Source organism: Danio rerio, chromosome 19 (genome assembly GCF_052040795.2).
Source record: "Danio rerio strain M-AB ecotype USA chromosome 19, GRCz13ab, whole genome shotgun sequence".
NCBI lineage: Eukaryota > Metazoa > Chordata > Actinopteri > Cypriniformes > Danionidae > Danio > Danio rerio.
The window spans coordinates 24,454,545-24,472,500 of record NC_141039.2 but is presented as its reverse complement, the minus strand read 5'-3'; the positions used below and the strand labels follow the sequence as shown (position 1 = coordinate 24,472,500).

The 17,956-nt window shown below is 41.1% G+C and overlaps 2 protein-coding genes across 4 annotated transcripts in view; one reads left to right on the top strand and one right to left on the bottom strand.

Moving 5' to 3' along the window:
• Window positions 1-17,519, top strand: part of eppk1 (epiplakin 1) — a 24,427-nt gene extending 6,908 nt beyond the window's left edge. The window contains exon 2 of the mRNA NM_001326484.2: window positions 760-17,519. Coding sequence (NP_001313413.2) covers window positions 792-17,222 — 16,431 coding nt within the window. The 5' untranslated portion in view covers window positions 760-791 and the 3' untranslated portion in view covers window positions 17,223-17,519. The remainder of the gene's footprint in view (window positions 1-759) is intronic.
• Window positions 17,505-17,956, bottom strand: part of fbxl6 (F-box and leucine-rich repeat protein 6) — a 15,901-nt gene continuing 15,449 nt past the window's right edge. For 2 of the 3 annotated variants that reach the window (XM_087293968.1, XM_087293969.1), the window contains one exon: window positions 17,505-17,888. In XM_087293968.1, the coding sequence (XP_087150094.1) occupies window positions 17,759-17,888 (130 nt within the window). In that variant the 3' untranslated portion in view covers window positions 17,505-17,758. The remainder of the gene's footprint in view (window positions 17,889-17,956) is intronic. The other variant, NM_001309518.1, reaches the window with a different exon arrangement.

The following is a 17,956-nucleotide window of genomic DNA, read 5'->3' as shown; positions in this document are numbered from 1 at the left end:
TGGCAAAACGTAAAATACTTACGTTTTCTCGTGAGATCAGGCTGAACTGGCATATGAAAAAGATCTGTCTGGGTCATTAATCATTCTGACATTCTTCAAGAATACACAAGCTTCCTGTATTTCCGGTTTTCCATGGTTTCATACAAAACAAAGCCACATTTTTCCTAACGTTGCAATGCTCTGAAAGCTTTTTTTTTTCCCTGTCAAGACAGCAGAACTGTTTCAGCAGAGCATACATTTATGCTAAAGGCGGTTTTGCTGTGAACACACTGTAATATTGTTTACAATAGATCTACATAACGTGTTTAATAGTTTTTAATTATTATTTATGTTTTCTAATTACATTAGATCTGGATCTAAGCTCTGATTATCTTGAAAATTTAATAGAATGAATTTGCATTGACATTATAATTTAATCAAACATTACTATCTTAGTCATGTAAATTACAGCACAACATTTTTATTATTAGCTTCCTAGATTTTCTACATATTTCAATATTACTTCTTCTAGAATATGTTTAAAGACTGCTAGTCAATTTGTTAAACAGTAAAGCAGAGATCAAAGTCCTGGATATAAACAGGAAAATTTGAACTACAGGAAGCTGTTAATAAATAAATATTTTACAATAAATAAATAAATCTAGCTGGAATAAATAGTTTTGTAATGTCTAATTTTTCCTGAATGTGGATGACTTCAATGTTTCAGGATAAACAAGTATTTAAATGCACAACTAACAATTATTCTTATCTAATCCACAGAGCCTGGTCCAAGAAAATATCCAGAAAAAAATATGCCAGCTCTAAATAACTTTCAGGGGCCAGTAGCTGGAGTGTTCCTTGAAAATTCAAATGAAACCATTACAATATACCAAGCCTACAAGAAGCGCTTGTTAAATCCAGGATCATGCCTTGCACTGCTAGAAGCCCAAGCTGCAACAGGAGGAATCATCGACCCAGTCAAAAACAGGACATGCTCTGTGGAAGATGCAGTAAAGGAAGGAATTGTGGGATGTGAATTGAAAGAGAAACTTCAGTTAGCTGAGAGGGCCATCGTGGGCTACACAGATCCCTACACCAACCAAAAAATTTCACTCTTCCAGGCCATGCAGAAAGATGTAATACCAAAGGAATATGGCATTAGATTACTTGAGGCACAGATCTCTGCCAAAGGGATTTATGACCCTATTGAAAAATGCTACCTAACAGAAGAACAAGCCTACAGAAGAGGTCACTATGACGAAAATCTTTTCAGAGGCCAGAAGGATGCTCTAAAAGTATTCTACGACCCAAACTCTCAGGAAAATCTCACCTATCCAACCCTGATCAAGAAATGCACTGTGGCCCCAGAAACAGGTTTACTGCTGTTCCCAATATACATCACATTCAAAGGCCTCAGAAGAGGAGTTACCTCTGCAGAGCTCCTGGCATCAAAAATAATTGACCAACAGACATTTGAAAATCTACATAAGGGAAAAACCACAACCCAGGATGTGATGCTAATGGAAACAGTGAAAGAATATCTAGAAGGTAAAAAGAGCATTGGTGGAGTAGCGTTGCTGTCCACGAATAAGAAAATGAGCATCTATCAGGCAATGAGACAGGGAATAATCATGCCTGGTACAGGTTTGATTCTTCTAGAAGCACAGGCTGCAACTGGATTCATGATAGACCCTGTTGAAAACAAGACATACAGTGTACATGAAGCCATTAAACAGAAAATTGTAGGACCAGAATACCATGCAAAACTGCTTGCAGCAGAACGTGCAGTCACTGGTTATAAGGATCCATACACTGGTGAAACCATATCACTTTTTCAAGCTCTGAAGAAGGAACTGATTGTGAAGGAGCATGGGATCCGCTTACTTGAAGCACAGATTGCAACTGGTGGAATTATTGATCCCATAAACAGTCACAGAGTACCAGTAGATGTAGCATACAAGCGTGGCTTCTTCAATGAGGAGATGAACGCCATCCTTGAGGACACTGGGGATGACACTAAAGGATTCTTTGACCCGAACACAAAGGAAAATTTGACATATCTGCAACTCCTCGATCACTGTGTTATTGATCCTGCTACAGGACTCACATTGTTGCCCATTCAGGATCCATCTGGTAATCGGAATCACACATTCATTGACTATGACATCAAAAAAATCTTCAAGGGTGTCAAGGTAAAAGTGACATGTGGAAAATACATGGGAATGACAGTTTCACTGTGGGAATTACTCATGTCTGAATACTTCACTGAACAGCAAAGGCAAGATTTTATCCAGCAATACAAATCCAGAACACTGACTATTGAAATTCTAATCACCAAAGTTCTGGAGATCATCGAATATTCAGTGAAAACAGCTAAAGTGGTTTTTGAAGGTATAAGGGAAAAAGTTAGTGCAACGCAGCTTGTTGAGGCTGACATCATCACAGAGAATGATCTGAAAGACCTGAGAGAAGGAAAAAAGACTGTGAAAGACGTTACAGAGGATGAATCTGTGCAAACTTACCTACAAGGTAAACCAGGCATTGCTGGTGTGCTGCTTCCTGACTCCCAAGTAATGTCAATCTACCAAGCACGACAAAAAGGAATCTTGAGACCAGGAACGTCACTTGTTCTTTTGGAAGCACAGGCTGCAACGGGATTCATAATTGACCCAATTGCTAATCGAAAGTTCTCTGTAGATGATGCAGTGAAGGCACGAGTGGTAGGGGTTGATGTTCATGCAAAACTATGCTCAGCAGAGAAGGCAGTGACAGGTTACCAAGATCCTTACACTGGCAAGAAAATCTCATTGTTTCAAGCAATGCAGAAAGATTTAATAGTGAAAGATCATGGCATCCGTTTGCTAGAGGCCCAGATTGCTACAGGAGGCATTATTGATCCAGTAAACAGCCATCGCATTCCAGTTCATATTGCTTATAAACGAGGATACTTTGATACTGAAATGAATCAGATCCTTAACGATCCAACTGATGACACGAAAGGGTTCTTTGACCCAAATACTCATGAAAACCTCACTTACATGCAGCTTATGTCTAGATGTGTCACTGATCAAAGCACAGGCCTTTGCCTCTTAAAAATCAAAGGAAATGACAAGAGAGTTAAGATAGGGGACAGCATCAAGGAGACTTTCCAAACCACATATGTCTCAGTGAGATACGGGAGATTCAGTAACAAGAAAGTGACACTTTGGGATCTCCTCAACTCTGAATATTTGTTCGAGGAGAAAAGGCAGGAGCTGTTAAAAAGTTACAAGTCAAAAATTATCACCACTGAAGAAATCATTGCAATAATTTTAAAGATCATTGAGAGTAAAGAAGTACAAAGAAATGCTGATCTTAGTGTAGAAGGTCTCAGGGGAAAAGTCTCCATTCTGGAGCTGCAGAACCTGGGAATAATAGATGAAACAACATACAAAAATGTGCTTGAGGGAAAGCTAACAATTAAAGACCTTACCGAGATGGGCACTGTGATGAACTTCCTAAGGGGAACAAGCTGTATAGCTGGTGTCCTATTACAAAAGTCTAACCGTAAAATGAGCATCTACCAAGCCAAAAAAGAGAACCATCTTACCCCTGGCACTGCCTTGTGTCTTCTTGAAGCACAGGCTGCCACTGGGTTTATCATTGATCCAATACAAGCCAAGAAACTCACTGTTGAAGAGGCACTAAAGCAGAATGTCATTGTTCCAGAGCTGTATGAAAAACTGCTGGCTGCTGAGAAAGCTGTGACTGGTTATAAAGACCCATATACTGGAAAGAAAATTTCACTTTTTGAAGCCATCAAGAAGGACCTCATTGTAAAGCAGCATGGCATTCGTCTGCTTGAAGCCCAGATTGCTACAGGTGGCATTATTGATCCAATCACATGTTTACATTTGCCACTTGATGTTGCTTTCAGAAAGGGCTATTTTGATGCAGACTTAAACCAGATCCTTTCTGATAAGAGTGATGACACGAAAGGATTCTTTTATCCTACCACGCAAGAAAATCTGACCTACATGGATATGATGGCAAGGTGCATCAAGGATGCGGATACTGGTCTTCTCTTTCTTCCAGTCACCGAAAAAGAAAAAACACAAGAAAAATCACAGAAGTTTCTCTCAGATTTCGAGATTAAGGAGGACTTTGAAAAACACAAAGTTGTCATTCCTGTTGGTCGTTTCTCTGGAAAATCAATGTCTCTTTGGGAGATCCTTCATTCTGTATACTTCACAGATGAACAGAGGCAACAGTACTTTGAAAAGTATCGTTTGGCCAAAATAAATATCCAGGATGTTGTCACCATTGTTACCACAACTATTGAAACCCTAGAGCAGAAAGAGGCAAACTCTCAAACAACAATGGGCCTAAGAAAACCTGTTTCTGTTAAACAGTTGCATGAGTCTGGAATCATTGACACCACTACTTACAAACAGCTGCAAAATGGTAAGGAAACACTTGAAAACATGCTTAAACTTGAATCTGTACAAAAGTACTTGAAAGGCACAAGGAGTATTGCTGGAGTTAAACTTCACCCATCAGGAAAGGTGTTAAGTGTATACAAGGCAAAAAATGATGGCTTGCTTACTGCTGATGTAGCATTGTCCTTGCTTGAGGCTCAGGCAGCGACTGGCTATGTCATTGATCCAATCAAGAACACACATCACTCAGTTCTGGAGGCTGTCAAAGCTCAGCTAATTGGACCAGAGATACTAGAGCACTTACTACTGGCTGAACGAGCTGTCACTGGTTTCACAGACCCATACACAAATGAGCAAATATGCTTATTCGAAGCAATGAAAAAAGGTCTCATCCCTCAAAAACAAGGACAAAACCTATTACATGCACAGCTTGCCACAGGGGGAATTGTTGATCCAATTGGAAGCCACCGGGTCCCTGTTCAGATAGCAATAAAACAAGGATTCTTGAGCAAAGAGACCAACGATCTTCTGGCAAACATTGGAAAAAGTGAAAATGGCTTTTCAGATCCCCAAACAAAAGAGCCCCTTAATTACAGTCAACTCATGAGCAAATGTGAAAGGGATTCAACCACCAGCCTGCTGCTTCTCCCAGTGACGGAAAACAATGCTGAAAGCTCAGCCTACAATGAAGAACAAATATTAAACGTCTTCAAAGAAAAATCTGTGATCACAAATGCTGGAAAATTTGCAGACAAACGCGTATCACTCTGGGATGCACTAAACTCTGAGTATATTTCTGCAGAGAAAAGGAAAGAGTTACTAGACCAATACAAACAAAACAAACTGTCTATAGAAGAGATAACACAAATAGTGACAGCAATAATAATTGAGGTAACAACAAAAAGGCATTCTTTCAAAGGTCTAAGAAGACAAGTGTCAGCAAGTGAACTATTTGAGGCAAAAATCATCTCAAAAGAAATGATTGGCAAGCTTATAAACAATGAAGTCGATGATGAAGACATCAACAACATGGAGTCAATCCAAAAATACCTTGGTGCAACAAATTGCATTGCTGGTGTATTTGTGCAATCTACTAAACAAACAATGAGTATTTTTGAAGCCAAAAATAAGGGACTCTTAACACCTGGAACCTCTCTGGTTTTACTTGAGGCACAAGCTGCCACTGGCTTTGTTATTGACCCAGTGAAGAACAAAAAGCTGTCTGTAGAGCAGGCGGTGGCTGAAGGAATTGTTGGGATGGAATGGAAAAGCAAACTGCTCTCTGCTGAACGGGCAGTCACTGGGTACACAGACCCCTACACAGGCAAAACCATCTCTTTGTTCCAGGCATTGAAAAAAGATCTCATTGTCAAGGAGCACGGTATTCGTCTATTAGAAGCTCAGATCGCCACTGGGGGCATCATTGATCCCATACACAGCCATCGTGTTCCAGTAGAGGTGGCTTACCAAAGAGGCTACTTTGATGAGGAGATGAACAAGATCCTTGCTGATCCAGATGATGACACCAAAGGTTTCTTTGATCCCAACACACAAGAAAACCTCACATACCTGCAATTAGTGGATCGTTGTGTGAGAGACCCCAACACTTGTCTGAGCCTTCTTGTAATTGTGAAAAAGGGAGAGTATTACTTCTTCATTGATGACCATACAAAGAACATTCTTAAGTCCACAACCACAAAGAAAGCAGGAGGTAAATTCCAAGGGCAGCTGGTGACCCTGTGGGATCTGCTGTACTCCAGTTATATATCTGAGGAAAAGAGAAGAGAACTGGTGCAACAGTTTAAATCAGGCACTATAACTATTGAACAATTCCTTGAAATTGTTCTAACACTGGTGTTACAGAAATCCGTAACAAGTACCCACACCATTACCACCACCACCACAACAGAAACAACCCAAAATACAAATTTTCAAGGTATCAGAAAGGATGTGAGTGCTGATGAATTGCTGCAATCCAAAGTCATTGATGAGAAAATTTACAAAGACCTGACTTCTGGAAAAGTCACAGTTGATCATGTAAGCAAAATGGACTCTGTGCGAAAATACCTGAAAGGAACAAACAGCATTGCTGGTGTATTTGTGCAGTCTACCAAACAGACAATGAGCATCTTCGAAGCCAAAAATAAGGGACTACTGACACCTGGAACATCTCTGGTTTTGCTTGAGGCTCAGGCTGCCACAGGCTTTGTTATCGACCCTGTGAAAAATAAAAAGCTGTCTGTAGAGCAAGCAGTGTCTGAAGGGATTGTTGGAGTGGAATGGAAAAACAAACTGCTTTCTGCTGAACGGGCAGTCACAGGTTACACTGATCCCAACACAGGAAAAATAATTTCCTTGTTCCAGGCCTTGAAAAAAGATCTTATTGTCAAGGAACATGGTATTCGTCTACTAGAGGCTCAGATTGCTACAGGGGGCATCATTGATCCAGTGTACAGCCATCGTGTTCCAGTAGAGGTGGCTTACCAAAGAGGCTACTTTGATGAGGAGATGAACAAGATCCTTTCTGATCCAGATGATGACACCAAAGGTTTCTTTGATCCCAACACACAAGAAAACCTCACATACCTGCAGCTAGTCGAGCGTTGTGTGAGAGATCCTAACACTGGCCTGAGCCTTCTCGTAATTGTGAAAAAGGGAGAGTACTACTTCTTTATTGATGAACATACAAAGAACATTCTTAAGTCCACAACCACAAAGAAAGCAGGAGGTAAATACCAAGGGCAGCTGGTGACCCTGTGGGATCTGCTGTACTCCAGTTATATATCTGAGGAAAAGAGAAGAGAACTGGTGCAACAGTTTAAATCAGGCACTATAACTATTGAACAATTCCTAGAAATTGTTCTAACACTGGTGTCACAGAAATCCGTAACAAGTACCCACACCATTACCACCACCACCACAACAGAAACAACCCAAAATACAAATTTTCAAGGTATCAGAAAGGATGTGAGTGCTGATGAATTGCTGCAATCCAAAGTCATTGATGAGAAAATTTACAAAGACCTGACTTCTGGAAAAGTCACAGTTGATCATGTAAGCAAAATGGACTCTGTGCGAAAATACCTGAAAGGAACAAACAGCATTGCTGGTGTATTTGTGCAGTCTACCAAACAGACAATGAGCATCTTCGAAGCCAAAAATAAGGGACTACTGACACCTGGAACATCTCTGGTTTTGCTTGAGGCTCAGGCTGCCACAGGCTTTGTTATCGACCCTGTGAAAAATAAAAAGCTGTCTGTAGAGCAAGCAGTGTCTGAAGGGATTGTTGGAGTGGAATGGAAAAACAAACTGCTCTCTGCTGAACGGGCAGTCACAGGTTACACTGATCCCAACACAGGAAAAATAATTTCCTTGTTCCAGGCCTTGAAAAAAGATCTAATTGTCAAGGAACATGGTATTCGTCTACTAGAGGCTCAGATTGCTACAGGGGGCATCATTGATCCAGTGTACAGCCATCGTGTTCCAGTAGAGGTGGCTTACCAAAGAGGCTACTTTGATGAGGAGATGAACAAGATCCTTTCTGATCCAGATGATGACACCAAATGTTTCTTTGATCCCAACACACAAGAAAACCTCACATACCTGCAGCTAGTCGAGCGTTGTGTGAGAGATCCTAACACTGGCCTGAGCCTTCTCGTAATTGTGAAAAAGGGAGAGTACTACTTCTTCATTGATGAACATACAAAGAACATTCTTAAGTCCACAACCACAAAGAAAGCAGGAGGTAAATACCAAGGGCAGCTGGTGACCCTGTGGGATCTGCTGTACTCCAGTTATATATCTGAGGAAAAGAGAAGAGAACTGGTGCAACAGTTTAAATCAGGCACTATAACTATTGAACAATTCCTAGAAATTGTTCTAACACTGGTGTCACAGAAATCCGTAACAAGTACCCACACCATTACCACCACCACTACAACAGAAACAACCCAAAATACAAATTTTCAAGGTATCAGAAAGGATGTGAGTGCTGATGAATTGCTGCAATCCAAAGTCATTGATGAGAAAATTTACAAAGACCTGACTTCTGGAAAAGTCACAGTTGATCATGTAAGCAAAATGGACTCTGTGCGAAAATACCTGAAAGGAACAAACAGCATTGCTGGTGTATTTGTGCAGTCTACCAAACAGACAATGAGCATCTTCGAAGCCAAAAATAAGGGACTACTGACACCTGGAACATCTCTGGTTTTGCTTGAGGCTCAGGCTGCCACAGGCTTTGTTATCGACCCTGTGAAAAATAAAAAGCTGTCTGTAGAGCAAGCAGTGTCTGAAGGAATTGTTGGAGTGGAATGGAAAAACAAACTGCTCTCTGCTGAACGGGCAGTCACAGGTTACACTGATCCCAACACAGGAAAAATAATTTCCTTGTTCCAGGCCTTGAAAAAAGATCTAATTGTCAAGGAACATGGTATTCGTCTACTAGAGGCTCAGATTGCTACAGGGGGCATCATTGATCCAGTGTACAGCCATCGTGTTCCAGTAGAGGTGGCTTACCAAAGAGGCTACTTTGATGAGGAGATGAACAAGATCCTTTCTGATCCAGATGATGACACCAAATGTTTCTTTGATCCCAACACACAAGAAAACCTCACATACCTGCAGCTAGTCGAGCGTTGTGTGAGAGATCCTAACACTGGCCTGAGCCTTCTCGTAATTGTGAAAAAGGGAGAGTACTACTTCTTCATTGATGAACATACAAAGAACATTCTTAAGTCCACAACCACAAAGAAAGCAGGAGGTAAATACCAAGGGCAGCTGGTGACCCTGTGGGATCTGCTGTACTCCAGTTATATATCTGAGGAAAAGAGAAGAGAACTGGTGCAACAGTTTAAATCAGGCACTATAACTATTGAACAATTCCTAGAAATTGTTCTAACACTGGTGTCACAGAAATCCGTAACAAGTACCCACACCATTACCACCACCACTACAACAGAAACAACCCAAAATACAAATTTTCAAGGTATCAGAAAGGATGTGAGTGCTGATGAATTGCTGCAATCCAAAGTCATTGATGAGAAAATTTACAAAGACCTGACTTCTGGAAAAGTCACAGTTGATCATGTAAGCAAAATGGACTCTGTGCGAAAATACCTGAAAGGAACAAACAGCATTGCTGGTGTATTTGTGCAGTCTACCAAACAGACAATGAGCATCTTCGAAGCCAAAAATAAGGGACTACTGACACCTGGAACATCTCTGGTTTTGCTTGAGGCTCAGGCTGCCACAGGCTTTGTTATCGACCCTGTGAAAAATAAAAAGCTGTCTGTAGAGCAAGCAGTGTCTGAAGGGATTGTTGGAGTGGAATGGAAAAACAAACTGCTCTCTGCTGAACGGGCAGTCACAGGTTACACTGATCCCAACACAGGAAAAATAATTTCCTTGTTCCAGGCCTTGAAAAAAGATCTAATTGTCAAGGAACATGGTATTCGTCTGTTAGAAGCTCAGATCGCCACTGGGGGCATCATTGATCCCATATACAGCCATCGTGTTCCAGTAGAGGTGGCTTACCAAAGAGGCTACTTTGATGAGGAGATGAACAAGATCCTTGCTGATCCAGATGATGACACCAAAGGTTTCTTTGATCCCAACACACAAGAAAACCTCACATACCTGCAGCTAGTCGAGCGTTGTGTGAGAGATCCTAACACTGGCCTGAGCCTTCTCGTAATTGTGAAAAAGGGAGAGTACTACTTCTTCATTGATGAACATACAAAGAACATCCTTAAGTCTACAACAACAAAGAAAGCAGGAGGTAAATTCCAAGGGCAGCTGGTGACCCTGTGGGATCTGCTGTACTCCAGTTATATATCTGAGGAAAAGAAAAGAGAACTGGTGCAACAGTTTAAATCAGGCACTATAACTATTAAACAATTCCTAGAAATTGTTCTAACACTGGTGTCGCAGAAATCCGTAACAAGTACCCACACCATTACCTCCACCACCACAACAGAAACAACCCAAAATACAAATTTTCAAGGTATCAGAAAGGATGTGAGTGCTGATGAATTGCTGCAATCCAAAGTCATTGATGAGAAAATTTACAAAGACCTGACTTCTGGAAAAGTCACAGTTGATCATGTAAGCAAAATGGACTCTGTGCGAAAATACCTGAAAGGAACAAACAGCATTGCTGGTGTATTTGTGCAGTCTACCAAACAGACAATGAGCATCTTCGAAGCCAAAAATAAGGGACTACTGACACCTGGAACATCTCTGGTTTTGCTTGAGGCTCAGGCTGCCACAGGCTTTGTTATCGACCCTGTGAAAAATAAAAAGCTGTCTGTAGAGCAAGCAGTGTCTGAAGGGATTGTTGGAGTGGAATGGAAAAACAAACTGCTCTCTGCTGAACGGGCAGTCACAGGTTACACTGATCCCAACACAGGAAAAATAATTTCCTTGTTCCAGGCCTTGAAAAAAGATCTAATTGTCAAGGAACATGGTATTCGTCTGTTAGAAGCTCAGATTGCTACAGGGGGCATCATTGATCCAGTGTACAGCCATCGTGTTCCAGTAGAGGTGGCTTACCAAAGAAGCTACTTTGATGAGGAGATGAACAAGATCCTTTCTGATCCAGATGATGACACCAAAGGTTTCTTTGATCCCAACACACAAGAAAACCTCACATACCTGCAGCTAGTCGAGCGTTGTGTGAGAGATCCTAACACTGGCCTGAGCCTTCTCGTAATTGTGAAAAAGGGAGAGTACTACTTCTTTATTGATGAACATACAAAGAACATTCTTAAGTCCACAACCACAAAGAAAGCAGGAGGTAAATACCAAGGGCAGCTGGTGACCCTGTGGGATCTGCTGTACTCCAGTTATATATCTGAGGAAAAGAGAAGAGAACTGGTGCAACAGTTTAAATCAGGCACTATAACTATTGAACAATTCCTAGAAATTGTTCTAACACTGGTGTCACAGAAATCCGTAACAAGTACCCACACCATTACCACCACCACCACAACAGAAACAACCCAAAATACAAATTTTCAAGGTATCAGAAAGGATGTGAGTGCTGATGAATTGCTGCAATCCAAAGTCATTGATGAGAAAATTTACAAAGACCTGACTTCTGGAAAAGTCACAGTTGATCATGTAAGCAAAATGGACTCTGTGCGAAAATACCTGAAAGGAACAAACAGCATTGCTGGTGTATTTGTGCAGTCTACCAAACAGACAATGAGCATCTTCGAAGCCAAAAATAAGGGACTACTGACACCTGGAACATCTCTGGTTTTGCTTGAGGCTCAGGCTGCCACAGGCTTTGTTATCGACCCTGTGAAAAATAAAAAGCTGTCTGTAGAGCAAGCAGTGTCTGAAGGGATTGTTGGAGTGGAATGGAAAAACAAACTGCTCTCTGCTGAACGGGCAGTCACAGGTTACACTGATCCCAACACAGGAAAAATAATTTCCTTGTTCCAGGCCTTGAAAAAAGATCTAATTGTCAAGGAACATGGTATTCGTCTACTAGAGGCTCAGATTGCTACAGGGGGCATCATTGATCCAGTGTACAGCCATCGTGTTCCAGTAGAGGTGGCTTACCAAAGAGGCTACTTTGATGAGGAGATGAACAAGATCCTTTCTGATCCAGATGATGACACCAAATGTTTCTTTGATCCCAACACACAAGAAAACCTCACATACCTGCAGCTAGTCGAGCGTTGTGTGAGAGATCCTAACACTGGCCTGAGCCTTCTCGTAATTGTGAAAAAGGGAGAGTACTACTTCTTCATTGATGAACATACAAAGAACATTCTTAAGTCCACAACCACAAAGAAAGCAGGAGGTAAATACCAAGGGCAGCTGGTGACCCTGTGGGATCTGCTGTACTCCAGTTATATATCTGAGGAAAAGAGAAGAGAACTGGTGCAACAGTTTAAATCAGGCACTATAACTATTGAACAATTCCTAGAAATTGTTCTAACACTGGTGTCACAGAAATCCGTAACAAGTACCCACACCATTACCACCACCACTACAACAGAAACAACCCAAAATACAAATTTTCAAGGTATCAGAAAGGATGTGAGTGCTGATGAATTGCTGCAATCCAAAGTCATTGATGAGAAAATTTACAAAGACCTGACTTCTGGAAAAGTCACAGTTGATCATGTAAGCAAAATGGACTCTGTGCGAAAATACCTGAAAGGAACAAACAGCATTGCTGGTGTATTTGTGCAGTCTACCAAACAGACAATGAGCATCTTCGAAGCCAAAAATAAGGGACTACTGACACCTGGAACATCTCTGGTTTTGCTTGAGGCTCAGGCTGCCACAGGCTTTGTTATCGACCCTGTGAAAAATAAAAAGCTGTCTGTAGAGCAAGCAGTGTCTGAAGGGATTGTTGGAGTGGAATGGAAAAACAAACTGCTCTCTGCTGAACGGGCAGTCACAGGTTACACTGATCCCAACACAGGAAAAATAATTTCCTTGTTCCAGGCCTTGAAAAAAGATCTAATTGTCAAGGAACATGGTATTCGTCTGTTAGAAGCTCAGATCGCCACTGGGGGCATCATTGATCCCATATACAGCCATCGTGTTCCAGTAGAGGTGGCTTACCAAAGAGGCTACTTTGATGAGGAGATGAACAAGATCCTTGCTGATCCAGATGATGACACCAAAGGTTTCTTTGATCCCAACACACAAGAAAACCTCACATACCTGCAGCTAGTCGAGCGTTGTGTGAGAGATCCTAACACTGGCCTGAGCCTTCTCGTAATTGTGAAAAAGGGAGAGTACTACTTCTTCATTGATGAACATACAAAGAACATCCTTAAGTCTACAACAACAAAGAAAGCAGGAGGTAAATTCCAAGGGCAGCTGGTGACCCTGTGGGATCTGCTGTACTCCAGTTATATATCTGAGGAAAAGAAAAGAGAACTGGTGCAACAGTTTAAATCAGGCACTATAACTATTAAACAATTCCTAGAAATTGTTCTAACACTGGTGTCGCAGAAATCCGTAACAAGTACCCACACCATTACCTCCACCACCACAACAGAAACAACCCAAAATACAAATTTTCAAGGTATCAGAAAGGATGTGAGTGCTGATGAATTGCTGCAATCCAAAGTCATTGATGAGAAAATTTACAAAGACCTGACTTCTGGAAAAGTCACAGTTGATCATGTAAGCAAAATGGACTCTGTGCGAAAATACCTGAAAGGAACAAACAGCATTGCTGGTGTATTTGTGCAGTCTACCAAACAGACAATGAGCATCTTCGAAGCCAAAAATAAGGGACTACTGACACCTGGAACATCTCTGGTTTTGCTTGAGGCTCAGGCTGCCACAGGCTTTGTTATCGACCCTGTGAAAAATAAAAAGCTGTCTGTAGAGCAAGCAGTGTCTGAAGGGATTGTTGGAGTGGAATGGAAAAACAAACTGCTTTCTGCTGAACGGGCAGTCACAGGTTACACTGATCCCAACACAGGAAAAATAATTTCCTTGTTCCAGGCCTTGAAAAAAGATCTAATTGTCAAGGAACATGGTATTCGTCTGTTAGAAGCTCAGATTGCTACAGGGGGCATCATTGATCCAGTGTACAGCCATCGTGTTCCAGTAGAGGTGGCTTACCAAAGAGGCTACTTTGATGAGGAGATGAACAAGATCCTTGCTGATCCAGATGATGACACCAAAGGTTTCTTTGATCCCAACACACAAGAAAACCTCACATACCTGCAGCTAGTCGAGCGTTGTGTGAGAGATCCTAACACTGGCCTGAGCCTTCTCGTAATTGTGAAAAAGGGAGAGTACTACTTCTTCATTGATGAACATACAAAGAACATCCTTAAGTCTACAACAACAAAGAAAGCAGGAGGTAAATTCCAAGGGCAGCTGGTGACCCTGTGGGATCTGCTGTACTCCAGTTATATATCTGAGGAAAAGAAAAGAGAACTGGTGCAACAGTTTAAATCAGGCACTATAACTATTAAACAATTCCTAGAAATTGTTCTAACACTGGTGTCGCAGAAATCCGTAACAAGTACCCACACCATTACCTCCACCACCACAACAGAAACAACCCAAAATACAAATTTTCAAGGTATCAGAAAGGATGTGAGTGCTGATGAATTGCTGCAATCCAAAGTCATTGATGAGAAAATTTACAAAGACCTGACTTCTGGAAAAGTCACAGTTGATCATGTAAGCAAAATGGACTCTGTGCGAAAATACCTGAAAGGAACAAACAGCATTGCTGGTGTATTTGTGCAGTCTACCAAACAGACAATGAGCATCTTCGAAGCCAAAAATAAGGGACTACTGACACCTGGAACATCTCTGGTTTTGCTTGAGGCTCAGGCTGCCACAGGCTTTGTTATCGACCCTGTGAAAAATAAAAAGCTGTCTGTAGAGCAAGCAGTGTCTGAAGGGATTGTTGGAGTGGAATGGAAAAACAAACTGCTCTCTGCTGAACGGGCAGTCACAGGTTACACTGATCCCAACACAGGAAAAATAATTTCCTTGTTCCAGGCCTTGAAAAAAGATCTAATTGTCAAGGAACATGGTATTCGTCTGTTAGAAGCTCAGATTGCTACAGGGGGCATCATTGATCCAGTGTACAGCCATCGTGTTCCAGTAGAGGTGGCTTACCAAAGAAGCTACTTTGATGAGGAGATGAACAAGATCCTTGCTGATCCAGATGATGACACCAAAGGTTTCTTTGATCCCAACACACAAGAAAACCTCACATACCTGCAGCTAGTCGAGCGTTGTGTGAGAGATCCTAACACTGGCCTGAGCCTTCTCGTAATTGTGAAAAAGGGAGAGTACTACTTCTTTATTGATGAACATACAAAGAACATTCTTAAGTCCACAACCACAAAGAAAGCAGGAGGTAAATACCAAGGGCAGCTGGTGACCCTGTGGGATCTGCTGTACTCCAGTTATATATCTGAGGAAAAGAGAAGAGAACTGGTGCAACAGTTTAAATCAGGCACTATAACTATTGAACAATTCCTAGAAATTGTTCTAACACTGGTGTCGCAGAAATCCGTAACAAGTACCCACACCATTACCTCCACCACCACAACAGAAACAACCCAAAATACAAATTTTCAAGGTATCAGAAAGGATGTGAGTGCTGATGAATTGCTGCAATCCAAAGTGATTGATGAGAAAATTTACAAAGACCTGACTTCTGGAAAAGTCACAGTTGATCATGTAAGCAAAATGGACTCTGTGCGAAAATACCTGAAAGGAACAAACAGCATTGCTGGTGTATTTGTGCAGTCTACCAAACAGACAATGAGCATCTTCGAAGCCAAAAATAAGGGACTACTGACACCTGGAACATCTCTGGTTTTGCTTGAGGCTCAGGCTGCCACAGGCTTTGTTATCGACCCTGTGAAAAATAAAAAGCTGTCTGTAGAGCAAGCAGTGTCTGAAGGGATTGTTGGAGTGGAATGGAAAAACAAACTGCTTTCTGCTGAACGGGCAGTCACAGGTTACACTGATCCCAACACAGGAAAAATAATTTCCTTGTTCCAGGCCTTGAAAAAAGATCTAATTGTCAAGGAACATGGTATTCGTCTACTAGAGGCTCAGATTGCTACAGGGGGCATCATTGATCCAGTGTACAGCCATCGTGTTCCAGTAGAGGTGGCTTACCAAAGAGGCTACTTTGATGAGGAGATGAACAAGATCCTTTCTGATCCAGATGATGACACCAAAGGTTTCTTTGATCCCAACACACAAGAAAACCTCACATACCTGCAGCTAGTCGAGCGTTGTGTGAGAGATCCTAACACTGGCCTGAGCCTTCTCGTAATTGTGAAAAAGGGAGAGTACTACTTCTTCATTGATGAACATACAAAGAACATTCTTAAGTCCACAACCACAAAGAAAGCAGGAGGTAAATACCAAGGGCAGCTGGTGACCCTGTGGGATCTGCTGTACTCCAGTTATATATCTGAGGAAAAGAGAAGAGAACTGGTGCAACAGTTTAAATCAGGCACTATAACTATTGAACAATTCCTAGAAATTGTTCTAACACTGGTGTCACAGAAATCCGTAACAAGTACCCACACCATTACCACCACCACCACAACAGAAACAACCCAAAATACAAATTTTCAAGGTATCAGAAAGGATGTGAGTGCTGATGAATTGCTGCAATCCAAAGTCATTGATGAGAAAATTTACAAAGACCTGACTTCTGGAAAAGTCACAGTTGATCATGTAAGCAAAATGGACTCTGTGCGAAAATACCTGAAAGGAACAAACAGCATTGCTGGTGTATTTGTGCAGTCTACCAAACAGACAATGAGCATCTTCGAAGCCAAAAATAAGGGACTACTGACACCTGGAACATCTCTGGTTTTGCTTGAGGCTCAGGCTGCCACAGGCTTTGTTATCGACCCTGTGAAAAATAAAAAGCTGTCTGTAGAGCAAGCAGTGTCTGAAGGGATTGTTGGAGTGGAATGGAAAAACAAACTGCTCTCTGCTGAACGGGCAGTCACAGGTTACACTGATCCCAACACAGGAAAAATAATTTCCTTGTTCCAGGCCTTGAAAAAAGATCTAATTGTCAAGGAACATGGTATTCGTCTACTAGAGGCTCAGATTGCTACAGGGGGCATCATTGATCCAGTGTACAGCCATCGTGTTCCAGTAGAGGTGGCTTACCAAAGAGGCTACTTTGATGAGGAGATGAACAAGATCCTTTCTGATCCAGATGATGACACCAAAGGTTTCTTTGATCCCAACACACAAGAAAACCTAACATACCTGCTGCTTGTAGAACGCTGTGTTAAAGACCCAAAAACTGGGCTAAGTCTGCTTGTTTTGAAAAAGTAGATTTAAAATCAGAGGCATCATGCCATTTAAGCTATTCTTGCTTTTATCAACTCCAATCACTATGTTTCTATGTATGCTAGAAATATGCCAATAATACATCATAATCTATAAATGCTTGATTTAAGTGGTTATTATTTCCTTACAAATGTGCAGTGCTAAATTCTTAAATCATCAGTAAAATGTACATTTGTGAATGCTATTTGTTAAAGAGTGTTGTTAAATTTAGCATTTAACCATTTTAACTCATGCTTTTTTGCCACATTCAAAACATTTAAATAAACATACAGTTGTAATATATCTTTTTATTTGATCTTTTTTCAAGTTTCACTATAAAGATGTTTTCTATTTAAAAAGGATTGGTAAAATTACCATTTACAACATTTATTGCATACCAGCACATGGACATAGAAAAAATAGTAGTAGCAGAGTAGGGTAGAAGAGATATACAGGCATGTATGAAAATGTCACCAGCAAGTGTATCAATAACTTCAAAGTGGCTTTAGATTTATACACAAAAAATCAGCAGTCCATACACTTCAATCCAATTTGTCAAGGAGCAGCTGAATGTCTTCTTGACCATGATATAAACGTTTGAGTCCTCTGGGCAGATAACGGCAGGAAGACAGATTCAAGTACTTCAGAGCTGGTGCCTGGTTTATTAGTAACCTGCAAAACGAAATATCACAACATCTTAATCAATATACTGAAATAAAGGAAAAGTCTTAATTTCTCTA